The sequence below is a fragment of the Chionomys nivalis genome, chromosome 11 (assembly GCF_950005125.1).
Source record: "Chionomys nivalis chromosome 11, mChiNiv1.1, whole genome shotgun sequence".
Lineage (NCBI taxonomy): Eukaryota > Metazoa > Chordata > Mammalia > Rodentia > Cricetidae > Chionomys > Chionomys nivalis.
The window spans coordinates 22,317,376-22,341,470 of record NC_080096.1 but is presented as its reverse complement, the minus strand read 5'-3'; the positions used below and the strand labels follow the sequence as shown (position 1 = coordinate 22,341,470).

Here is a 24,095-nt window from a genome sequence, read left to right as displayed (position 1 = left end):
ACTGGGGATCATGGGGGCACTCACTCCTGTCTTGGGTTCTCTTTGTCCTCTTGGAAATTGCCTGCCTCAGCCTCACGGTAAACCTACCGTGTTCTGGGCCTGTACATGCTTACTGAATAAATGTTCCTGGCAGGAAATACCAGCTGGTCTTATCTGTCTTTGTCCCCTCCAGGGACAACTGGCTTTCCCAAGCGGGGAGATGAATTACTGGTTACTCCTGAGGGAGGTGGGGTGGGAAGGCTGCGGGAGTAGGGACCCTAGCTGTGCAGTAGCAGGCTGCTCCTTCACCAGTCTGGCCCAGCTCGGGAGACTGAGAGAGGGACCCCAAATCTAGGTTTGGGGAATCTTATTGCAAGTAGGGTGGACTCTAGAAGCCACTAACTCACCTTTGGTTATAATGGCTGGTGAGTTGGTTGGGGGCTGTGGGGTCTACAGGGAACAAGGCAAGTCCACAACACACAAGTCAGATAGTCTTTGACATGTCTTGAGTTGTGGTTGACTGTGTGCCAAGCTGAGACCTAGAAATGGGCACAAGGTATAATCAGGGCAGGACCCAGAGTGTCCTATGGCACTAGGACCAGTTGTACAGCATCTCCAGAGTGTGGACTGTGATGGATGCTGGCCTTAAGGGTGGTCCCCGTAGGGGTTGGTGTTCTCAAGGCTTGGTGGGGGACTGTATACAGCTTCAATGTATACAGTGTATACAGCCTGGGCCAATGAGAGGTGGGCAGTGCAGACAGAAGATGGAACCATGGGCTGGAAACATGGCTCAGTGGTTAAGAGCTCTGCCTGTTCTTCCGGAGGACCTGGGTTTTGCTTCCCAGCACCCCACATGGCCGCTTACAGGTGTTTATAACTCCAGAACCAAGGGACCCAACAACCTTTTCTGGCCTCCAGGTGCACAGACATATATGCAGGCAAACTGCCCCACACATAAAAATAATTAAAAAGATGGGAATGGAGCCATCTATAATGAAAGGGACATAGAAAAGGGGACAGCTACTGCCTAGGAGTGGCCAATAGGAAAGGCTTCTGAGATGAGAGGTTATTGGAGATGGGGTTTGAAGGTTGGATAGGGGTTTTCTAAGAAGGTGAGGACTCAAGGGAAGAGGTTTGAGAAGATGTGTTGAGTGGGGTCTGACGTGAAACGGTTCAGGGGGTCACCTAGCTGTGGATCGTGGGGCAGGTGGGGTTTGGGCAGGATGATGGGGGTGCTGGCTCAGGGGGATGCATTAAACTTTGAAAATGATGGTGGTAGTGGTTGACCGAAGTGTGGATGCCTGCTATGAGAAGCAGGTAGGGAGGCGGCAGGGTAGCCCCTGTAGAAAGGCAGGAAGGAGGCAGAGGTCAGGAAAGATCAATGTTGAGGGTCAAGAGAGATGAGGCCTGCAGTGTCCCCAGGATTCAGCAGCAGTGAGGACGCTGGTGACTTTGTCAAGACCTGCTTCAGTAGAAGGATGTGGGCAGCAGCGAGACTGCAGTGGATCAACGGGGGAGGTGACATCCAGCCAGGAAGTGAGCGAGTGGCAGGTGAGAAAGCAGAGTGTCAGCTGGGGATCACTCAGCAGGATTGGATGGAAGCCCAGGGCAGCGGCTAGAGGAGGAAGTGTGGGGCAGGGAGAGACCCCTAGAAGAGAGGAGGCCTGGGCCAGTCACTTGCTACAGGGAGAGGTTGCTGGGGGAGTGCTCACAGGAAGGGGACAGGGAAGGGGCCTTCTGGGAAGGCGGAGGAGGGGTGGCCACAAGTCAGGGACAGCCTAGCTTCCCCATTCCCTGTGAAGGAGGCTGTGGCTAAAGGAGTGGCTGAGGGGGGCTTGAGGAGGAGAGTGGGTCAGGGCAGTGGGACTCCAGAGGGGAAGTAAGGAAGCCCACAAGGACCTCTGAGAAGCCTGGGTGCCTAGCAGACACAGAGCCCTAAACCTGTCACAGGGCCAGCTGGCTTCCCTCTAGGGCCTTCAGCAGCCTGGGAGTGGGTGTGGAGAAAGTGACTGTCACCAGGCTCTAGGCTGGGATGGCTGAGCAGGCGTGACAGGAGAGCTGGGTACAGGGGACTGAGCAGCTGCTGGCCTGACTCCGACACCTCTGAAGACTGCTAGAGATGGTGTCTTAGCGTTTCTATTGCAGTGGTTACGAGATCATGGCCAAAATCAACCTGAGGCATAAAAGGTTCATTTCATCTTACAGCTTGTCCATTAGGGAAGCCAGGTTCGGTACTCACGGCAAGAAATGATGCAGAGGCCATGAGGGAACACTGCTTACCCATGTGCTGTAACTCCTTGCTCGCTCATTCTGCTTTCATATTTATTTATTTATTGAGATAGGGTTTCTCTGCATATCCCTGGCTGTCCTGGAACTCACGGAGATCCTCCTGCCTCCGGATTAAAAGCGCGTGCCACCACGCCCAGCTCAGCCTGCATTCTTACACAACCCAGGGTCACCTGCTCAGGGGTGACCACCCACGGTGGGCCAGGCCCTCTCACTTCGATTATTAATCAAGAAAATGCACTTTAGACTTGCCTACAGGCCCATCTGACAGAAGCATTTTCTCAATTAAGATTTCCTCTTGTATATCTGGGAGGTTGGTGCCGAGTTGGCAAAAAATAACCGGTGTGGACTGAGACTGTATGAGGGCTTAAGGAAGCATGGCGGCTAATGGGTGGCGGGAAAGAAAACTATGCCACCATTCACGTAATTCCTGTTGAGCTTCCTTCGGGGGTGGGGTGGGGAGGGCTTAAGGTTAAGATTCCTGAAGGCGGGATTTTCCAGAGCAGTCAGGATCAGAGATAGGAAGGGACTGCTCAGAGCTGCACAGCTGGCTAGTGCCGGCTCCCAGGGCTCACGTTCCAGGTGAGATCCGCGCTTCCAGTGGTGCAGAAGTTACAGGAAGTAGCTCAGGCCACGAAACTCATGAAGACGGCAATGGATGCAGTGCTGGGGCAGTTCAAACCTGGGCTGTAGGTTTTCTGGAGATGGCTACTGGCCTGGTCAGCTTTCCCTGAGGTGCAGTGGCTCGACCGAGCAGCAGGGGGCGGGAGGAGCACAGCCCTCTGAGGTCCCCGCGGCTGCTTGGTGCTGACCCAGCTTTCTGAAACCGAAGAAAGAGATCTAGGAAAGAAGGAAAGCGATTCTTTCTCGTCGAGGACACTCCGTGGGCTGAGCCCTATCCTCCACATGCTCTCCCAGTCCTCTGTCCGGTGTCCCCACTATGGGTGTGTCCTTCCTTGGTGCATTCCCGCTTGTCCGCACCTAACCACCCAGTTTGAGGCTGTTAGCTTTGCCCTTACTGTAACAAAGGCCTGCAAGATCGGCTTATAAAAAAAAAAGGTTCTCTACTGACTTTGTGGGAAAGGCTATTTTGACTCATAGCTTAGAGGGTTCAGTCTGCTTTCCTGATGTTTGGGGGCCTGTGCAGGACAGCACATCAATATGGGACGCCTATCGGGCCACCATTCATGGCCAGGAGTGGAAAGGAGACAAAGAAGGGACAAAGGTCTACTTTATCCTTTCCCGTCCCCAGTAATCATAAGACCTACTGAGCGCTACCCAATAGTACCACCTCCCAATAGTTCCTACTCGAGGACTAAACCTGAAATACAGAGGCTGTTGAGAATGCTGCAGCAGAGAGGGGCGCAGGCTGTAGGAACCGCTGTCGACAGCAGGGCAGGCTCAGACTTCAGGCCCAATGGGGCTGCCAAGACCTGGACCAGTCCTCTGTGGGGGTACAGGCTTCTGCACGAGCACCCCCACCCCGTCTGAGCACTCCCTATCTCACGTAACCTAAGGCCTTCACATCATAGTCCATTACTGTTCCATGTTGAACGCCAAGCCCATGGTCTGCCCCATGCAAACCGTGACCCAAGAGCGGATCTGAAGCGGCCAGGCTGCTTGTCTGTTACTTAGAGTCCGTCTTGGGAGGAGAAACCGCCAAGCTGCAACCTCAATAGGGTTGTGCACTTCTGGGCAACAACAGCTGGGCTCGAGTCCTTAGTTCCTCACCTCACCATGGAAATGACGATCACATGTTCCCAGGGAGAGAGGTAGAGGAGATAGGTGTGGGCATGACTTGGAATAGCACAGACACGTCGCCAGAACTCAGTAGGTTGACCGTTGCCTTCCAGTCCTCATCCGGCTGAGGCAAGAGGTGGACAAGGTGGTTATGAGTCCCGTGTGGCCTTCTGAGCCTCAGTTTCCTTATCTGTAAAATGGTGGTGGTGGGGCAGGGGGCAGGATGTGATGCTCTCTCTGCATCACCTACAGTTGGTCCCAGGCCCTCGGGCCGAGGACCAGCAAGGCTGCCCTCTGTACCACTGTGGCAGCACTAAGCTGGCTTTTGCTAAGCCCCTTGCCACCACCTCCGTGTTCCAGGTGAGGAGCCGGAAGAGGAACCGAAGGTGAAAACCCAGTGGCCAAGGTCTGCAGATGAGCCTGGGCTATACATGGCGCAGACAGGTAACTCGGGCCCGCCTCCCTTCCTCTGTGGCGGGGGCCCGACTGTGGCGTCTGGTGGCATGTGTGCTGGCGTGTGCCTGTCTGTGTCTATGTCCTGGAGCTCAGTTATGTTGCCATGTGAAGCCTGTGGGTAGGGATGGGTTGTCTTCCAAAGAGCCTGCCACTCGGGGTCAGGGTAGGAGGGTCCCTTTGATGCCTACCCCCCATCTTCTGGTCCTTCCATGCTCCCATGCAGCTCTCTGGGAGGTGTCCCTTGCCGCCGACGCTGTCCCTCTCTCGTAGGCGACCCGGCAGCTGAGGAGTGGTCCCCGTGGAGCGTGTGTTCCCTGACGTGTGGTCAGGGTCTGCAGGTGCGGACCCGCTCCTGCGTGTCCTCCCCCTATGGGACCCTGTGCAGCGGGCCCCTTCGGGAGACCCGGCCTTGCAACAATTCAGCCACCTGCCCAGGTAGGCGTCCTCCTCCCTGCTCCATCTGCCAGCAGAGTCAGGTCCTGTCTGTTGACAGGGCATCAAACTGACAGCTTCCCCAACTGTTTGGTTGCCCCTCTCTTGCCTTCAACAAACTTGCCTGTCCCCCACACCATGCCTTACCCAGGCACTCTGCCAACCTGGCATGAAGCACTTGAGGTTATGGAAGTATCAGGACACACGTCCGGGGTCTGCTTTTGGCACGTCACTTCCCTGATGCCTCCATCTTGTAATCAAGGCTGTTCTTTGCACATCACTCCTCCACTTGTCCTTAGTCCTGACCTCACCAGCACCTCTCGCAGCATCCCAGCTCTCGGCATTTGCTTATTCTTTCCCTGCCCCTCCCCCATCTTGGCTAAAGCATCGGCCCGCCCTTAGATCTAAGATATATGCCACTCTATTTTTAAAATGAAGCCCTCCCTGATGGTCCCCACTTTGCTCTGGGTTGCCCTTCCCTTGGTTGCCTCTGATAGACCATTAGGCTTAAATCAGTTGAACACGCAGGTACTTCAGGCAGGTACAGAGGAAGCGCATGTGTCTGTTGCGGTTAGCTGGTGATAGACAGGGCAGTGTTAACCAGTTCTGCTCGTTGCTTCCCTGGGATGAAGTGCTGGCAGTGGATTTAGAGTAGGACTTACCGAGGAAGGCTCTCGGGGTGTGGCAGGGGCTTGTGGAGCACCGGGACAAAGCTGTGTTCCCGTTTGTGAGCTCGTTGTGTCGTCAGTGTCTATGTAGAGGTCCGTGTCTGTCTGTGTGTCTATGCGGTTGGGGCTGGGAGGGGGCACTTCTGTTGCCCCAGGCCTGCCATGTTGGATTCAGGCTCTGGGTCTGGGGGTGGGAAGGGAAGAGAAGGATGGATCTTGGATCCTTTCCTGGGTTTTCCTGTGCCCCCAGGAGAGGAAGACCATTGGCTCCTCAGGCTGGTCCTGCTCACCCTATCTGGGTGTCCACAGAATCTGTTCTGTATGACCTGGGACCACATCCCCATAAAGGGTGGTTCTCCTGGGACCCTAAGCCACCGTTCCCTGGCATCTTAACCCAGGGTGGAGCCAATAAGGAATGGTCGGAGAATTGCGGAACTCCTGATTGGTGGGCGGATGGGCAGGCGCTGGCTGTGGGCGGAGCCAAGGTGCCGCCCAGCCACCGGCCACGTGCTTCCTTGCAGTGCACGGCGTGTGGGAGGAGTGGGGGTCCTGGAGCCTGTGCTCCCGCAGCTGCGGGCGGGGGTCCCGGAGCCGGATGCGGACCTGCGTGCCCCCCCAGCACGGCGGCAAGGCCTGCGAGGGTCCTGAGCTGCAGACTAAACTCTGCAGTATGGCCGCCTGCCCGGGTCAGTAGCGCCAAGGGGCTTCTAGGCAGGCGCTGCCCAGCCGGGTGGGGGGATCGGGAGACCTAGGGGAGGCAGTCAGGTGGGGGAAGGTGGGGTTCCCATAACTTTTACCATGCATGGGGAGACTGGAGAAGCATACCTGTTTGTAATTAATGGGTGGTGAAATCCAACCCTTACTTGGGGTTGGCACACTGTGACCCCATCACAGGGGGCCTGCTTTCCAGCACCCGTTCCTCCATGCCGTCAGCTGCCCTTGCTGTAAATAGCACTTTGGTGTCCATGGCACCATGGACGCAAGGCTGGGCTTACGTGTAGGCTAAGGCTAAGTTCAAAAGGTGCCATTACAACCCACATCCTCTCACACACATACGAACTCACCTCTGGTGCTGCGTGGAAGGGTGGTTGTGTATTCCTGGAGCTGGTGACAGGCAGGCAGAAAGAGGCCCAGTCACCACCCACTCACTCCAGACCCTTTCATATGCCCGGTTCAGATGATCTGGCCTGGCCCAGGTCTGAGTGGCCATCACACACTGCCATCTCCCTGTGGAACTCTGCCCCGACTAGCCCTCCCACGTTCTGCTCAACGGCCACCCCTGCTTGTGTCTCCCCATGCAGTGGAAGGCCAGTGGCTAGAATGGGGTCCCTGGGGCCCATGCTCTTCATCTTGTGCCAACGGAACCCAGCAGCGCAGCCGGAAGTGCAGTGTGGCTGGCCCAGCCTGGGCTACATGCACAGGTGCCCTCACCGACACTCGTGAGTGCAGCAATCTCGAATGCCCGGGTGAGTGCTTGGTGTGAGGGTAGCAAGTGGTACCCCTGGCCTTGGAGGCACCTATGGTCTCTCAGACTACCCTTTTCTCATAGCCACGGATGGCAAGTGGGGGCCGTGGAACGCATGGAGCCTGTGCTCCAAGACGTGTGACACGGGCTGGCAGCGCCGCTTCCGCATGTGCCAGGCTTCGGGCACACAGGGCTACCCTTGTGAGGGCACAGGCGAAGAGGTGAAGCCCTGCAGTGAGAAGAGGTGTCCAGGTACTGTTTGTAACCCTGGGACTGGGGCTGTGAGTGTGAGCCCAGCTGAGCCCCGTCCCCTGCCCTGTCCCCGCAGCCTTCCACGAGATGTGCCGGGATGAGTATGTGATGCTGATGACGTGGAAGAAGGCAGCAGCCGGCGAGATCATTTACAACAAGTGTCCTCCCAATGCCTCGGGTGAGGGCAGGCAGCTGTTCCTGCAGACCCTTGCCCCACCCTCCCAGCTGCCCACCTCTGGGCATCCTGCATCCTGAGATGTGCAGGGAGTAGGCAAGACCTCAGCCTTAATGCCCATCCCTGTCTCATCCCTCTGCAGGCTCTGCTAGCCGCCGCTGTCTCCTCAGTGCACAGGGTGTGGCCTACTGGGGACTGCCCAGCTTTGCTCGTTGCATCTCCCATGAATACCGTTACCTGTACCTGTCAGTGAGTATGCCTCGTTGGGTTGGGGAACCGTATGATACGTCCCAAACCCTGGTAGGGGGTGGCAGGAGCTTAAGGCTCATTCATTCCCCCATACCTTGGTATATGCTGTATTTCTCTTCTGGCAAACTCCTACTTAAATGTCAGGGCCTCTTAGGTATCTCTCTCTTCCCCTGGGACATACCTCTGGGTTCCTTACTCATCATTTTCCATCCTGTGCTTCTTAGACATGGAGAGTTAAGAATGCATTGGAGCTGGGAATGGTATCATATGCCTTTACCCCACACTGGAGAGGCAGAGGCAGGACGATTTCTGAGTTGAGACCAGCCTGGTCTACATAGAAAGCTTCAGGACTCTCAGGGTTACTTAGAGAGACTCTATTTCAAGAAACCAAAACACAAATAATGCATTTAAGTGTGCTCTGTTATACTGGGAGCTCTTTGAAGGCAGGGATGAAGTTGAAGTTCCCAAGCCAGGGCTTGCATGGGGTAAGGATGGTCTCAGCAAATGTGGCCTGTGTGTTTACACGTTTCTGACCTAACTGTGTAATGATGATGTTTGCACTGAGAGCTTGTGTTTGAGAGAGCCTGTGTGTGAGGTGCTTCAGAATGTTCAAGGCCCCTTAGGGACAGGGAGGTGCCCAGCCCCCCAAAAGCTTATTCTGCATTTGCACATCTGAGTTCCTCCTAAATCACCACTGACTCCTTTTTGGACTGTGTCTCTTGGGAGCCTCTCTGATTCTGTATGCCCCCTCTCTTCCTGGATGCATAGTGGGTAGATGGGAGGAAGACGGACCAAAGGCTGGTCCCGGGCTCTGATACTCCAATGACAGGGGTTATACACACATGTCACCTGCAGCTTCGGGAACACCTGGCGAAGGGCCAGCGCATGCTGGCAGGTGAGGGCATGTCACAGGTGGTAAGAAGCCTGCAGGAGCTACTGGCACGGCGCACCTACTACAGCGGGGACCTGCTCTTCTCTGTGGACATTCTAAGGAATGTCACTGACACCTTCAAGAGGGCCACCTACGTCCCTTCCGCCGATGACGTGCAGGTACTACTCCACAGTGGCAGGGTCTGCTGGGGCAGCAAGGTGGCCCACACCTCCTGACCTGTCCCTCTCTCCCCAGCGTTTCTTCCAGGTGGTGAGCTTCATGGTGGATTCTGAGAACAAGGACAAGTGGGATGATGCTCAGCAGGTGAGGGCTTCAGCCTCCCACCTTCTCTCCTCGTGACCCACCCCTGCCTCAGACCCGCACATTCTCTCTGTTCCCAGGTGTCTCCTGGCTCTGTGCACTTGCTGCGTGTTGTTGAAGACTTCATTCACCTCGTGGGCGATGCTCTCAAGGCCTTCCAGAGTTCTCTGATTGTCACAGACAATCTGGGTACAAGGATGCAGGCTGGGGGAGGGGGATGCTAGATTCCACAGGACCGTATCTCCCTGGGTGAGGGGTAGTGTTAAGGGGTGCTTCTGCTTTGCTCTTTTGTTTACGAGTCTTGTTTTCCCTCCACTTAACCCCATGCTACTTTTTCTATGTCTTCTTCCCCTCCTGTGCTCCATCGTCCTGACGTTCATGTGTCTCACTTCTGTGTTGGTTCCAACTTCTTTGTGTTTCCCCTGGTGTGTGCCTCCCTCATGTCTGTCTCTTCCCCTGGCTGCCTCCGCCACCTCCCCGTCTGTCTCTGGTGTGCCCTGCCCACCCTCCCTCCGCCCCCGACTGCAGTGATCAGCATTCAGAGAGAACCTATCTCAGCAGTGTCCAGTGACATCACGTTTCCCATGCGGGGCCGCAGGGGCATGAAGGACTGGGTGCGACACTCAGAGGACCGCCTCTTCCTACCCAAGGAGGTGCTCAGCCTATCCGCCCCAGGGAAGCCAGCCACACCCGGGGCAGCTACAGCGGGCAGCCCAGGCAGGGGGCGGGGCCCAGGCACGGTGCCCCCAGGCCCAGGCCATGCCCACCAGCGCCTTCTCCCAGCTGACCCAGATGAGTCCTCCTACTTTGTGATTGGTGCTGTGCTCTACCGCACCCTTGGCCTCATCCTGCCACCCCCCAGGTGAGTCCCCTGCATCCGTGCACCAGGAGGGACCCCTTGCCTGGCTGTGGACGTGGTCACTTCTCAGGAACATCCAGGGCTGGAGAGAGAGCCCAGGTTAAAGTGTTTGCCTCGCAAGTATGAGGGTCCCAGGACCTCTGGCGAGGGTTCTCACCCTTCCTAATGCTGCAGCCCTTTAATTCAGTTCCTCATGTACCATAAAATTATTTTCAATGCTACTTTGTAACCGTAATTTTGCTACGGTTATGAATGTAAAGATCTGTGTTTTCCAATGGTCTTTGGGGGTTGCAGCCCACAGTTGAGAATCGCTGACCTATGTAAAACAGCCTGGTATGTTGACATGTAGATTCCTGGGGCTTGCAGGCCAGCCAGCCTAGCCTGCTTCAAAAGTTGTAGGCCAGTGAGAGAGCCTGTCTTAGAAAGGGAAGGTGGACAACCTGAGGTTGTCCATGTACACACACCTGCATACACACATGCGCGCATACACAGATCCGTGGAAAGACGAAACACCTAGGCGGTTGCCAGAGCCTGTGCTGGTGTCTAGGACTTTGCAGTCTGAGATCTGTGCCCTCCCTTGGATCTTGGCCCTGGCAGTCCCCAGCCATGACAGATTAAAGTTTCCAAGTCTGGACACCTGCTGGCAGGAGCTGACCTCAGTCCTTGTCCCCTAGGCCTCCGCTTGCTGTCACCTCCCGGGTGATGACAGTGACTGTGCGCCCCCCCACCCAGCCTCCAGCCGAGCCTCTCATCACAGTGGAGCTCTCCTATATCATCAATGTGAGTGAGGGACCAGATGGGGACCCCACAGATCTGCCCACAGAGGCCTGTCTCGGGGAGGTGGTCTGTGCTGATGGTGGGCCTGGCCTGTGTGGGGGCTCTGTGGCAGAACAGATGGCGGCCAGGGCCGGGGTGCTCCTCACCCTGACTGTACACATCTTCTGCTCCCCAGGGTACCACTGATCCCCACTGTGCCAGCTGGGACTACTCGAGAGCGTGAGTTGGGGCAACCCTAGATCCTCTCATCATCAGAAATGGTCTCCCATCTAGAAGGCTAAAGGGTTCCATGGTGCCATCCTTGGTCTGAGGGGTCAAGAGCACATCTTGGGGCTCCCTGCTGTCATCTCATGGATGTAGCCTTGCCCTGGATTTCACCTCTCTGGGCTGTAGTCAGCAATGGGTTCAGGGCTACAGACATGGGCCCTGGGTTCATGCCACTTCTCCCTCATCCAAGAGATGCCAGCTCAGGGGACTGGAACACTGAGAGCTGCCAGACCTTGGAGACCCAGGCAGCCCACACCCGCTGCCAGTGTCAACACTTGTCCACCTTTGCTGTTCTGGCTCAGCCACCCAAGGACCTGGTGAGTGGGAGAGAGGTGCCTGGGCTGGTCAAGGCATCAGGGTGGCCCCAGATGTAGCTCTGTACAGATGTACTTGGGGGATTGCACAAGGAAGGGGGCCTGATGTTGTTCATCGTCACGACTCCTGCACGGGGTATATAGCAGTGGGTGAGTGAGAGCATGTGTGTATGTGTGTGTGTGTTTATGTATATATGTGCATGTAGTATGTGCGTGCATCAGTTTGTGTCTGAAAGAGTGTGGGTGTGTGTACATATATCTGTACACATGTGCCCTTCTGCATGCGAAGAGCATGCCTGCTTACATCAGAAGGGGGAACTGGGTGTTCTACCTCTGCCCTCTCCCTGCAACCCATCTCCCACAGACCCTGGAGCTGGCAGGTGCTCCCTCGGTTCCCCTGGTGATCGGCTGTGCAGTGTCCTGCATGGCGCTGCTCACACTGCTTGCCATCTATGCAGCCTTCTGGAGGTAAGTCAGCATGTGGAGCAGGATGGGAGGTGGCCAGCTATCCAGGGTTAGGCAGGCAGCCAATGCCTCTGCCTCTGCCCACTGTGCCCTGTCAGGTTTATAAAATCAGAACGCTCCATCATCTTGCTGAACTTCTGCCTGTCCATCCTGGCTTCCAACATCTTGATCCTCGTGGGCCAGTCCCGGGTGCTGAGCAAGGCAGGTGCAGGCTCCTGGGGGTGTGTGGGGAGGGGCCTCAAAGGAGGGGGTGTAGGTAGAGAGTGTCTGCAAGTGAGGGTGGGTTTTCTTTTTAGTGATTTATTTTTATTTCATGTGCGTTGGTATTTTGCCTCCATGTATGTCTGTACAAAGGTGTTATATCCCCTGGCACTGGAGTTACAGACAGTTGTGAGCTGCCATGTGGGTGCTGGAAATTGAACCCGGGTCCTCTAGAAAAGTAGCCAGTGCTCTTAACCACTGAGCCATCTCTCTAGCCCTGAGGGAAGATGTTTGTACGGATGGCCTGAGGGATGGGTATGGATGTGCTCAGACTCATGTTGGAGGCAGTGTGTGTGTGAAGGCGTGTGCAGGAATGCGTGAAGGCGTTAGTGTGTGTGTGTCCTCAGTAACGAGTGTTTGTATACATCAAGGAATGTGTGCATGTGTGTTGGGTGGGAGGCATTAGTCCCCCCCCGTCTCTGAATCCTCCTTCGCCATCTGCCTGCGGATGATCCATGCTGACTGTCCCTCCTACCCACCTTGGCCTTCTCTGCATAGTGCCAGCACAGAGACAGCCAGGTGTGGGGTTTTGCTCGGCCATGACGTGGCAAGTGCTCCTGTCTGTGCGTGGGTGGCCTGCCTGCCCGCCTCCCCGGATGCCTAGTGCTGTGTGCATGTCACCAGGCCTGTGTCGTGCTGTGTGTGGGTGCAGGAAGGCGGGGGTGCCTGGCAGGGCTCTTGGGGTGGGGGGAGGGCTCAGGTAGGCGGCTGGCCATGCAGCGCCCAGGCCTAGCAGTCAGTGTGGGAAGTTGGCAGCTCCCACCCTGGCCACTGCTCAGGGCCACTCCCTCCCGTCACCTCTCCCTGCAGGGCGTATGCACCATGACGGCTGCCTTCCTGCACTTCTTCTTTCTGTCCTCCTTTTGCTGGGTGCTTACAGAGGCCTGGCAATCCTACCTGGCTGTCATCGGGCGGATGCGCACCCGCCTGGTTCGCAAGCGCTTCCTCTGCCTGGGCTGGGGTGAGCAAGGCCAGTGCTGGACTCTGCTGTTGGGCCTGGAGTGGTTCCCTGGGGATGGGGGTCAGCTGACCTGGAGGATGACAGGGAGGGTCCCCTGAGCACCTGCAGCCTTTTCACATGTGACCCTGCACTCCCCAGGTCTTCCTGCCCTGGTGGTGGCTGTGTCTGTTGGCTTTACACGCACCAAAGGATACGGTACATCCAGCTAGTACGTGTGCCTCCTGTGGTGAGGGTGGGGGTGGAGGGGTCTGTGGGGGTGTTGGGGGTATTGGCCTGGGCATTAGGTCTTTTCAGGCTGAGGTCTTGACCCGTGCTTACTGCAGATATTTGGGTAAACGTCCTTATCTCTGTGCCTCTGTTTCCCGGCTATAAAAGAAGATGCTGGGATTGGGTCATTTCTAAGCACCATTGCACTTAGGGGTCAGCTTACTTTTATGTCTATGGGGTCTGATGTGACTCTTTGTGGGAAGAGGAAACAGACTCATCAGGACATGGCTGTGTTTCTCCTTGACTGAATGGAGGCTTAGTGTTGACTAGTGATGTGGGCCTGACTGCCTCTTTTCTCTCCTTCTCCAGCTGCTGGCTCTCCCTAGAGGGTGGCCTACTCTACGCCTTTGTGGGTCCAGCCGCAGTCATTGTCCTGGTACGTGCCCCTTTCAGTGTCCCAAGAGGGAGATGGCCCCAGGGGGTCATCATTTCCTTCTGCCTTCTCCCTGACCTTCAGCTCCCACCTGGGGGTGTCCTTGCCCCAAGGGCACCTGGTGATCCTCTCTTCCCGCTTGGCTCCACCCGGGCCCCCAGGTGAACATGCTCATCGGAATCATCGTCTTCAACAAGCTCATGGCTCGAGATGGCGTGTCAGACAAATCTAAGAAGCAGAGGGCCGGGTAAGGGGAGGGTCTCTGCAACTCAGCCTTTCTGGGAAGTGTGCAGGGAGGGGGAGCCGAGTGCACCTCGGAGACTCAGGGCTTGCTGATGCCAACCCAGGCTCCCCGACCTTGGGGCATCAAGGGTGCAGGCAAGGTGGGCACCCGGAGTGCTCAGCCGCAGCCCCTCGCCCACCCTAACCCAGCTCTCTCTCTCTCGTCTGCCCTCCCCTCCCACCCTTCTCGGGGCTCATTCTGCCCCATTTCCCGGCTTCCCATGTGTCTCCCCCTTCTCCCATGTCTGTGCCGCCCCCCGAGGTCGGAGCGGTGCCCCTGGGCCAGCCTGCTCCTCCCCTGCTCAGCGTGTGGAGCGGTCCCCAGCCCCCTGCTCAGCTCAGCCTCGGCCAGGAATGCCATGTTAGTCGTGCCCCCTGGGGGGGTGGGGGCGGGCAAGGGCTAAGGAATGGGAGGGCAGTGCCCATGGTGGGGATTGGGGGGGATATGAGCCCAGTGCCCTAGAGAGCTTGCCCCCCCCCACTGCTATGTGCTCTCTGGAGTTCAGCGCTGAGGTGTCTGAGGGCAATGGGAGAGATGCCCTCCTCGAAGTGCTGCAGAGCTCAGCTCACCCTTCCCTGTGGTCCCTGTCCTTGCTCTGGCTTAATTTTCTACCCAGGCACAGCTGCAGACTTCCTGCTCTCACCACCAACCTGAAGGCCCTAAGAATCTTAGGCCCTTACAACGTTTGAGCTATTAAAACCTTCAAATTAGAATGGTGGAACCTTAGAATAAACCATCAGACGCCCAAGAGTGTTAGAATAATGGAAACACTCTGTCTCTCATGGAATCTGCCTTGAATTCCAGAGACCTTGAATCTCACAATCAGAGCCAGTCATGGAGGAAGACAATTAGCTTAAAGCGCCCCAATCTAGCAGCTAAGATTCTTAAAACCCTAGCTGTGTGAGAGTAGAAAGACCTCGGGCCCAACCCTCCTACCAGGGCTGGAAGTCCACCTGAGTCACCCCAACCAGAGAGGGCACAGCTTCGTCACACACTCGGGGGGCCTGTGGAAGCGGCTGGTGCCATCATTGCAGAGCTCCGTGATGCTCAAGAAGCAGCAAGCTTCCGCTGCTTCGGGCTGCCACCTCCCTGTGCCCAGTCTGCTGAAGCAGCAGATCAAAGAGTAGTCCTCAGACTCTGTCGGCCAAGTTGGTTTTGTGTCCCAGCTCCCTTGTCCCTGTCCAGCTGGGCACACTCCAGTCTCCTCATCTGTCAGTTGGGACACTGGTCCCCAGGCCTGTTTGTTGGAGTTGTTTTGATCACAGTCTGAAATAATCTATGTCAAGTGTTTGGTGGAGGGCCTGGCAGAGCATTGCTGGTTAATCAATGGCAGCTCTTAGTCCTGTGATTACAGTCTCTCTGGCTCTTGACTCCGCCTCCGGGGCTTCAGAGACAGGGTGCCTCCACCCCAACCTTGCCTGGCTCAACAACCCTGAGCCTCTGTTCCCAGGACGGGTCTTGGCCACCTGCCTGCCCATCTTTCTGCCTCAGCCTCTGCCTGTTTCTGCAGAATATGGTGTCACCCTGCCCTGTCTGGAGCTGTGCCTATCTCTCCCCCGGGGATCCTGGGCTTGGGTCAGAGTGGGCTTCCATCCCTTGTTCCTCATGGGCTATAGCAGTTGTTGGGTGTGGAGATCAGTCCGTTGACCACAGCCTGTCTGCCTTTTGTCTCTGCAAGGAGGCGAGGGATGCGTAGGCTTGATTCTGACCCTAGCCACGATCCTTTTGCCCTGGGTTCTGAGCAACCACCAGGAGCTAGAGGTTCCTCCATGCCTCAGCCTGGCTGGGCTTGACCCCGTCTTCTCTGTAAGGATTTGTGCTGTGGTGTCCTCCACATTTCCTGCCTGTTCTTCCTGTCCGGGGATCTGTCTGTCTCATGCTCCTTCCTGTGGCAGCCATCTTTCTTTGTTCTTCCTCTCCTTCTCTCCCCAGCCCACTGTCTTGGGATCTCTGGGGATGTAGTTCTGACCTGTGTTTTTTTTCAAAGCTTCCAAGGTGCTTCTGTGCAAGCTGGGCCGAAGTTCCCCATGTTGTCTCTGCCTGCCCTGCTCCCCTCTCGTCTCTGCCTTCCTCACTCCTGCTTCCCAGTACGGTGCCTGCTTGTTCCCACTGTGTGTATCCGTCCCTCCCACCTCTCGTGGCCCCTGCTCTGGCCCTGGAGTTCTGTCTTTGTCCTGTTTCTCCTCCAGTGCCTTGCCTCCTCTCTGCTTGGAAACACTCCTAAGATCCTGGAGTTTGGGGCCCTGCCAGTCCCCAAGCTGAGTAGAGGCCCGGGCTCCTGCCACCCTGCCCTGTAGAGTGTCACTCTGACAGACTTTCTGCTGCTGTCCCTCTCAGGGCTTCACTCTGGAGTTCCTGCGTGGTACTGCCTCTCCTGGCACTTACCTGGATGTCCGCTGTCCTGGCCATGACAGACCGCCGCTCCGTCCTCTTCCAGGCTCTCTTTGCCGTTTTCAACTCTGCACAAGGCTTTGTCATCACTGCTGTGCACTGCTTCCTGCGCCGAGAGGTGCCTGGGCTTTTCTTGCTTGCCCAGCCCGTGCTGGGCTCTGGCTTCTCCCCATTGGGTAGCACAGGGTGACCAGGGTGCTTCGGGCCCTTGGTCTGGGCACTTCTAGCTTGGGCAGGTTTGAAGGCCTGCGCCTTCTTTAGCTCCTTCTCTCTGACATCCCAGTCCAGGTGGCATCACCTTCAGGCTCGATGCTTGTCTGTCCTTTTACTCCTGCTCTGGGTACCCAGGGTGGGAGACCTCGCCCACTATGGTGGGGGCATTAAGGAGGCCTTGGGCCCAGCAGGTCCTTCCTGTTCCAGGTCCAGGATGTGGTGAAGTGTCAGATGGGCGTGTGCCGGGCTGATGAGAGTGAAGACTCCCCTGACTCATGCAAGAATGGGCAGCTGCAGATCCTGGTGAGGGAGCGGACCCTTCCTGCCATAAGTACTTCACCAACTGCACCCATCTGGGACAGGAACCGAGAAAGAGCTGGGGCTCTGCCATTGACTACAGGGTGGCACCAGGGAAACTCTTTCCTCATTCAGCTTCCTCCCTACAGTTTGAGGCTCTGTTGGGTGGCACCCAAGGAGGACTGAGGAGCTGGGTGGGAGAGGGGCCCGAGCCTCTCCCACCCTGACGCGTCTCTCCCCCCTCTGCCAACCTGCTCTCTCCCTCTCAACTTATAGTCAGACTTTGAAAAGGATGTGGACCTGGCTTGTCAGACAGGTGAGTCTGTCAGGTGGAGCTCAGAAGCCCTAGGCATGGCTAAGACAGGAGCCCCACACTCTGTCATAGCAACCCTGATGGGGACCAGGCTACCAATGTCCCGCTTTGACATTAGGCAGGGGCAGGTTAGATTTTCATCTGGGAAGACCAGTTACCACTTGCCTCTGGGCAAAAATCCTCCCTTCCCTAAGTCTCAGCTATATGCTTAGAAAGGAGAGAACAGGATTGTCTCGGGGCTGGTGGAAGGCCTAGGGCCTACATGCATTAGGGGACATCGAGTTTACGGTAGGGGCCTTGGCGAATGTCAGCTGCTACATTCTCCCATCACTTGAGTGACTTGCACCGGCATCTCGTTGCAGTCCTTTCTCTAAGATGGTGTATGCTTCCTGGGGAACAGGGAAGAGCAAAGGTGCTTTGACGGCCTCGGGGTGTGGAGTGGAAGTTAGGTCATGTACCAGGGCACTCATGGGAACTCAGCCTTAGCTTTCCTCCCTACATCCCTTGGGCCTATGAGCCAGTTGTCTTCCTGGTCCCTCTTGTACACGAGAGAGTACCAGCCACCTCCCGAGAACTCAGTTTCCCTCACTGCCCAAGCTCTGAAGCTTAGTGCCCACCCAGACCCGGGCAAGAACATCTCAGGGTCTCTTCCTTAGAGCCTCGCTTTCCTTCCTACTTCTGTCCCCAGTTCTGTTCAAGGAGGTCAACACTTGCAACCCATCTACCATCACCGGCACTCTGTCCCGCCTGTCCCTGGATGAGGATGAGGAGCCCAAGTCTTGTCTCGTGGGTCCTGAGGGTGGTCTCAGCTTCTCACCACTGCCTGGGAACATCCTAGTGCCCATGGCAGCCTCACCAGGTCTCGGGGAGCCACCACCCCCTCAAGAGACCAACCCTGTGTACATGTGCGGGGAGGGTGGTCTGAGGCAGTTGGACCTTACGTGGCTACGGCCGAGTGAGCCAGGCTCTGAGGGGGACTACATGGTGCTGCCCCGGCGGACTTTGAGCCTGCAGCCTGGTGGTGGGGGCACAGGGGGTGAGGAGGCCCCAAGGGCCCGGCCTGAAGGGACCCCTCGGCGGGCTGCCAAGACACTGGCCCACACTGAAGGCTACCCCAGCTTCCTGTCTGTGGAGCACTCAGGTCTAGGGCTGGGCCCTGCCTATGGGTCTCTCCAGAACCCATATGGGATGACCTTCCAACCACCTCCGCCGACACCCAGCGCCCGCCCAGTACCTGAGCCAGGGGAACGCAGTCGGACCATGCCCCGAACGGTGCCTGGCTCCACCATGAAGCTGGGCTCCCTTGAGGTGAGAGGGCTGTGGAGAGTGGGGAGGGAGTCTACCTACTGTATGCCTGAGACCATATCTGAGTCATAGACTGCAGCCAGGAAGGGACAGCTGTCATCCTACCCCAGAGCATCACTGGGCTCATACTGAATGCATCCCTCCTTCTATTGGGGCCCACAGAGCTCAGCGCCAAGGACACTCTGGAGTGTCTGAATACCTCAGATGGGTGAAGCTTCATGAACTCACTCACTAGTGCTCTGGTACCCACTCTGGGGCGACTGGTCAGGATGAGCCCTTTATTAAGGCAGCTGTGACTCAGGTGCCCAATTGGTAAGGAGGAGACTGAGCCTGGGCCTCTGCGGCACATGGATATGAGTCTGGTCTGGACTTTCTGACCGACAGCAGGATGCTGAGCACAGTGCATGGTCTCTCTGAGCCTCGGCCTTCTTGTGTGTAAAGTGGGGTTACCACAGAGACCTCTGTTACTGTTTGGAGGATGAGATGACACAAAGCCTTTTAGTGTGGAATGCGTAGAAAGTGCTGGGGAACCAGAAGATGCTGTTGTCGCAGAAATTGGCTCTGGGTGCTGCCCTCGACCTCTGATGACAAGATGGAAACTCCTCTGTTTCCTCTGGACTGCCCCCTGCAGTTCATCCCTGGGAACGTGCAGATTAGTAAAAACCCCAAGTAGAACTCTAGGACATTCTAGAACTCTAATTGGAGGGACGAGGGGGATGTGGATGAGGAAAGAGGTTGGAGCTGTAGCTTATACACAATTAGCTGCTTGTGTCTAGCCTGGAAAAGTTGCTCTCTGTCCTCTGCACAGAGACAATTAAGTTAACAGCTAGAGAGGTCACAAGTTTAGCTTTGTGCCTAAAATGTTCCTTGAACATTTGGTGCCAGCTCCTGCCACAGATGGCAACAAAACAGGAAGGTGTTAACAAAGACAGAAAAGACGACAAAGACAGAAAAAATGGCAACAGTGGTGGGGAGGCAATGTGCTTAACACTGGGGTAGGTTTTGTTCTGTGGGCACCTGCCCGTGGTTGGACCACTGGAGAGGGGCCCATGCCAGGCTGCTGGTGTGGGAAGTAGTAATAAATGTGGCAGGAGCTTGAAAGGTCAAAGATGCTGTCCAGAATAATATGGTCCCAGTGGAGGTGCAGGCTTGGGTCAGCTATGCCTCTGGAGCACTGTGGGTAGGGAGAGCAGAGCTGTCACCTGTAGAAAGAGAGTTTTGGCTAGGGGTGGACAAGGTTTAGTGATGGTGGAGGCAGAGAAGCTGGGAAGGAAGGAGGGAAATCAAGAGAGCAGAGACAGGGTTGGTCTTAGGAAACCTACATTATGGTCTTGGCATCACCTCCGAGAGTCTGGAGCCAAGTAGCCAGTCCCTTTTCTTTCCCTTCCTGGGTCTCAGTTCCCCATCTCACTGTGATAATTGGCCTGGCTCTCACGAGTCCTCCCAATCCCAGCATTCTAAGACTCCGAGGTCTCCTTGGGTAGCATTGGGTGTCACTGAGCTTGTTGGGACCTTGATGGTGGTCTTGGCTTGGTGAGGCCAGAAGAGTATGAGGAAGCAAGGAGTCAAAAGAGGCAAGGTGGGGGCAGATAGGCTGGGCCCAAGAAGGCCAACATTCTCTTTGCAAGTGCAGGATTCCAAGGAGAGGGGAGGGGGCATGGAGCAGGAGAGGAGGCTAGAATCCAGGGCACAGAACAAGCACGGGCTGTATGATCCTACATATTGGTGTCCCTGCCTCTTCACAGCTGACCTGTGTTTGCATTCATGTGTGTATGTGTGTGCCCCCAGTAGCACATCTCAGTACATATGTGCACTGCAGATCTCCGCTGCTGGGCTGTGACCCCAAGGGCTAGCTTATAAGATAACAGCTCTCAACTCTAGGGTCTGGGTGGGGGGAGGTGCCATAGAGTCCTGGGACCCATGGGTCCTTGGGCAAAGCTCCTCTCTCATGGCTTGCTTGTTGCTCCATAGCGAAAGAAGCTTCGGTATTCAGACTTGGACTTTGAGGTGAGTGCTGGTGCTGGCAGGGGGTGTGTCCCCAGAAGGTCACATCCTAAAAGTACCCCAAGCGCCATTGCAGAGCTCAATCCTGAGTCACCAAGCCTCTGGATTCCCTGGGATCTTGTCCACTATCCTGCTCACACCCATTACTCTGGGGCAGAAAGGGGGAGGCAGGGAGGGAGATAGGGAGGGGGAAGGAAGGAAGGAAGGAAGGAAGGAAGGAAGGAAGGAAGGAAGGAAGGAAGGAAGGAAGGAAGGAAGGAAGGAAGGAAGGGAGAGAACACACTAGCCTTGCCCCCCCTGGGGGTGGGCAGCAGACCCAGGGCAGAGGGGACTGAGGGGACAGTGCTGCCCAGAGGAGCACTCCTCTGACACCAAGTGGCCCCTAGAAGGTGATGCACACCCGGAAACGGCACTCGGAACTCTACCACGAGCTCAACCAGAAGTTCCACACTTTTGACCGCTATCGTAGCCAGTCCTCAGCCAAGGTGAGGACTCCTCTGTGGCCGCCCCTCCCCACAGCACCAAATGCGTGATTCCTGAGGTGGTGCCCTGACACCTCTCCCTGTTGGGAGAGGGAGAAGGGGTCGAGTGTGTCTTGGGGCAGAGAGGTACATGTACTGCTGAAATGCTCCTGGGCTGGGGGGTGAGGTGGGCTGTGAGGGGCTCCTACCCTGCTCTCCTCACTTGCCTGGGGAACCACAGCTTGCCTCACCAAGGCCTGCCTGCCTTCCTACCATAAGCAGCAGTTTTAGGTTGCATGGGGGTGGGAAGGTGCCACAGAGAGCAAACACTAACAGGGTCCCCCACAATTGCAAAAGGAGGGTGCACAGACGGGAGACATGGCCTCAGGAACAACCACTGCAGTAGCAGCCAGTGAGGGTCAGAGGCCTAGCAATTGCATTTGACTGTGCCTCACACCTGGTCACTCAGGGATGCTGGGCAGCCTCAGCTCTCCTGGGGCATGCTTGGTTTGCTCTGTACAGTGGATGCCAGGGTACCACAGACTCACCCTGCTCCCTCTACAGGAGAAGCCGAGCCCTGGGGAATGTCCTAGCCTGTCCCAGCACAGAAGACATCAGAGCTGGAGTACCTTCAAGTCCATGACACTAGGCTCACTGCCCCCGAAGCCCCGAGAACGGCTGGCCCTGCACCGGGCAGCAGCCTGGGAGCCCACAGAACCGCCAGACGGCGACTTCCAGACAGAGGTGTGAGTGCCACGCCGGACTGCCCATTGCACAGAAATATATATCTATTTTCACACTCCACTTTGGAACTACCAGGAGCCAGCGCCCCTCCCCCTCCCGAGGCTGGGCAGGAGGTGCAGAGGACTCAGCCTGACTGGGGGCAGCCAGACTGGCAGGACCTGAGGGGCCAGGGCCTCTCTTTGTTCTCAGAGGTCCCTCAGCCACCCACTGGAGCCTCTTCTTTGCCCCAGCCTGTCTGTCCCTGTCCTGGGCTGGGGAGGGGGGAGGGAAACTTTGTTGGGAATAAACTTCACTCTGTGGATTTGGCTGCTGTGCAGTTTGCTGCCCCTAAGCAGAGCCCAGACCTGGGACCCCAACTTTGTTCCTCTAGCTCCTTAGACCAAACCTAACTGAGAGGGGCTAGCTGCATGCTGAGCCTGACCCTGACTCTTGCTCCCTTTGTACACAGCCCTTACCTGATCTGGGCAATGTGGAATGGACACCCTGTGACTGAGTGATTGTCCTAGTCATGGGTGCCTTTCACTGGGGCAGAGCCCAGGCTGCTTGCACTGGATTACTGTCAGGGGACAGGATCTTGGGTGAGTGTTAGGAACACTGCACACATGTCCCCAATTCTTCGAAGCATCCCTGCTGGAAAGTTTGCACATTTAGTGGTTACAAAATGAAGTTAAGAGATTGGAAGCGTGTGCTCAGGGACCAGGTCTAAGACAGAACCTGTGCTCACACTCAGGCCTGGTGAAGGTAGCATTTCAGCTCAACTTTTTGGGACTAGCAGAGCTGTGAGGAACCAGAATGGGGCAGAGCCTCTGGTGTGGTATGGGGCTGAGGGTGGAAAAGCAAGGCTGGCTTGGTGGTGAAGAGCGGGGCTCAGGCTCATGGCTGGATTGTATTTTTCACGTGTCTGAGTTCCTGGGCACCAGGACAAGGGGGCATGGGACCAGCATATGGAAGGTCTCATGGTGCGTGCTCTGATTGGTCCAGGCAGGCAGCAGCTAAAGATGCGGCAGGGGCTACAGGCTTTTCTGGCTACCGTGGTCAGTAACATAACCACCTGTGGACCCCCAGGGGCCTTTGGGGGAGCCAAGGGAGCTGCTGTGGGAATTTGGATGGGAAGACAGGAAGAAAGGACTGCCCACTGGGTGTGTTAGCACAGCTGATGGCCACGAACTGGCTGGGGAGAGGGTGTGGACCACTTTTCCGATTCTGCAGGCTTCAGCAAAGGCTTCTCGATCCCTCTGGAATCTTGTCTGAAGCAGGCCCTAGTCAGAGGAGGCATGGGAACAGAGTCCTCCCAGGATGTGCTCCTAACCCTACGTATCCTGTCCCCTCCCCAGTTATACAAAGTGTTCACTGGGGCACTGAGTTCCAGGCAAGTGTTTAAATTCCTTGTTTTACAGATGAAGAAATCAAGGCTCAGCGAGTTGGAACTTTCCCCAACTCCCCCAGTTTACCAGGGACACTGGGTTTGATCCCTGGCCACCAAGGGAGGTGGGGGAGGGGGGAGGAGCCCAGCCTCTCACAGCTTGTGAGTGACTAATTGGGATGTGGTGGAAAGGACTAGAACCTAGTACAGCCCGCTAGGCACAGGGAACTTTGCTCACTCAGGAATACACACGCAGGACAAGGACAGACGTGGGTGTATGATGCTGGTTGTGGGTGATGGGCTGAGTCTCGGAGCGACTCATTCCCTCCCTGCTTGCTCCATTTCTCTTAGGCAGTTTTTCTTATCTCCTGGGCCAAACAAGGCCTCCCCCTGCCATCACTCTGCCTTGGCCCCAAAGAGGAAGACATTTTTTTTTCTCTTGAATTCCAATTAGAAAATGTCCAAGGAAGGAAAATTTTTGATTGGTCCCAGGTACTGTGATTGGCAGCCCCTTTAGGAGCCCTGGTGAGGGAAACTAGTCTCAAATGGGGGGAGGAGTTGCTTGTTCCTAGAAGGGTGTGGTAGGGTTGCACAAATTCCTGTGTCTTTGCCACCAGATCCCACCTCACATCCTTGCCAGTCCTTCCTCAGCTGCCCCCTGCCACCTCTAATGGATTTCTTATTGCCTTTCCCTCTGCTCCTGTTCCTTCCTTTCCAGCCCTGGGCTGAACCAGCTGTCACCTCCTGTGGGCTCTCTCGGGCTGATCTATGAGGCGCACGCCTCCCGCCTCAGGGCTTGCTTTCTTCTCATGGAAATTGGGTCCACCTTGCTGACTCTGCTCCTTCAGCAGTCACAGCTGCCAGCAGAGGCTCCTGGCCTTTTTAAGACCTACCAGATTTGCTAGGTTGGGGCTGTGCCCCTGCCTGACCACCAGCCCCTTCTTCCACAAGCACTGGCCTGCCTTATGACCTTGGGCAGGTGGCTGGACACTGTCTGAATTTCCTTTGTTTTGAAGGGAGAGACTTGGGACTGAACCCAGAGCTTTTAGGCCTGTTGCCACTCAAACCAATTTCCCGGTCAGAGTTGAGCTCCCATCCTTGATAGGCCCTGATAGCCAGTCTCTTTGCACTGACTTCTAACACTCTGCATGTCTTTCCTGGACTTGAATGTCCCATCATCACTTGTGTTCTTTGCCTCCAGAATCCAGTTCTTGGCATTCATGGCAACACGGATCTGGCAGTCCGTTGCCCAGCACTAATGCCATGTGTGGTCTGAGAATCAA

At 56.2% G+C, this 24,095-nt stretch overlaps 1 protein-coding gene across 13 annotated transcripts in view; it reads left to right on the top strand.

Moving 5' to 3' along the window:
• The window catches only part of Adgrb2 (adhesion G protein-coupled receptor B2), a 36,869-nt gene extending 15,117 nt beyond the window's left edge, over window positions 1-21,752 (top strand). The window contains exons 3-30 of one of the 13 annotated variants that reach the window (XM_057783651.1): window positions 4,366-4,449; window positions 4,732-4,896; window positions 6,083-6,247; window positions 6,863-7,027; window positions 7,111-7,278; window positions 7,355-7,456; window positions 7,596-7,702; window positions 8,558-8,752; window positions 8,829-8,897; window positions 8,975-9,083; window positions 9,423-9,756; window positions 10,428-10,533; window positions 10,706-10,749; window positions 10,988-11,114; window positions 11,476-11,579; window positions 11,675-11,777; window positions 12,648-12,798; window positions 12,937-13,006; window positions 13,375-13,441; window positions 13,600-13,685; window positions 13,983-14,081; window positions 16,059-16,230; window positions 16,533-16,628; window positions 16,899-16,938; window positions 17,624-18,243; window positions 20,212-20,247; window positions 20,631-20,729; window positions 21,270-21,752. In XM_057783651.1, coding sequence (XP_057639634.1) covers window positions 4,366-4,449; window positions 4,732-4,896; window positions 6,083-6,247; window positions 6,863-7,027; window positions 7,111-7,278; window positions 7,355-7,456; window positions 7,596-7,702; window positions 8,558-8,752; window positions 8,829-8,897; window positions 8,975-9,083; window positions 9,423-9,756; window positions 10,428-10,533; window positions 10,706-10,749; window positions 10,988-11,114; window positions 11,476-11,579; window positions 11,675-11,777; window positions 12,648-12,798; window positions 12,937-13,006; window positions 13,375-13,441; window positions 13,600-13,685; window positions 13,983-14,081; window positions 16,059-16,230; window positions 16,533-16,628; window positions 16,899-16,938; window positions 17,624-18,243; window positions 20,212-20,247; window positions 20,631-20,729; window positions 21,270-21,455 — 3,869 coding nt within the window. In that variant the 3' untranslated portion in view covers window positions 21,456-21,752. Of the gene's footprint in view, window positions 1-4,365; window positions 4,450-4,731; window positions 4,897-6,082; window positions 6,248-6,862; window positions 7,028-7,110; window positions 7,279-7,354; window positions 7,457-7,595; window positions 7,703-8,557; window positions 8,753-8,828; window positions 8,898-8,974; window positions 9,084-9,422; window positions 9,757-10,427; window positions 10,534-10,705; window positions 10,750-10,987; window positions 11,115-11,475; window positions 11,580-11,674; window positions 11,778-12,647; window positions 12,808-12,936; window positions 13,007-13,374; window positions 13,442-13,599; window positions 13,686-13,982; window positions 14,082-16,058; window positions 16,231-16,532; window positions 16,629-16,898; window positions 16,939-17,623; window positions 18,244-20,211; window positions 20,248-20,630; window positions 20,730-21,269 lie in introns of all 13 variants that reach the window. The other 12 variants (XM_057783650.1, XM_057783649.1, XM_057783660.1 and 9 more) reach the window with 12 other exon arrangements.
• Window positions 21,753-24,095: the final 2,343 nt, after the last annotated feature.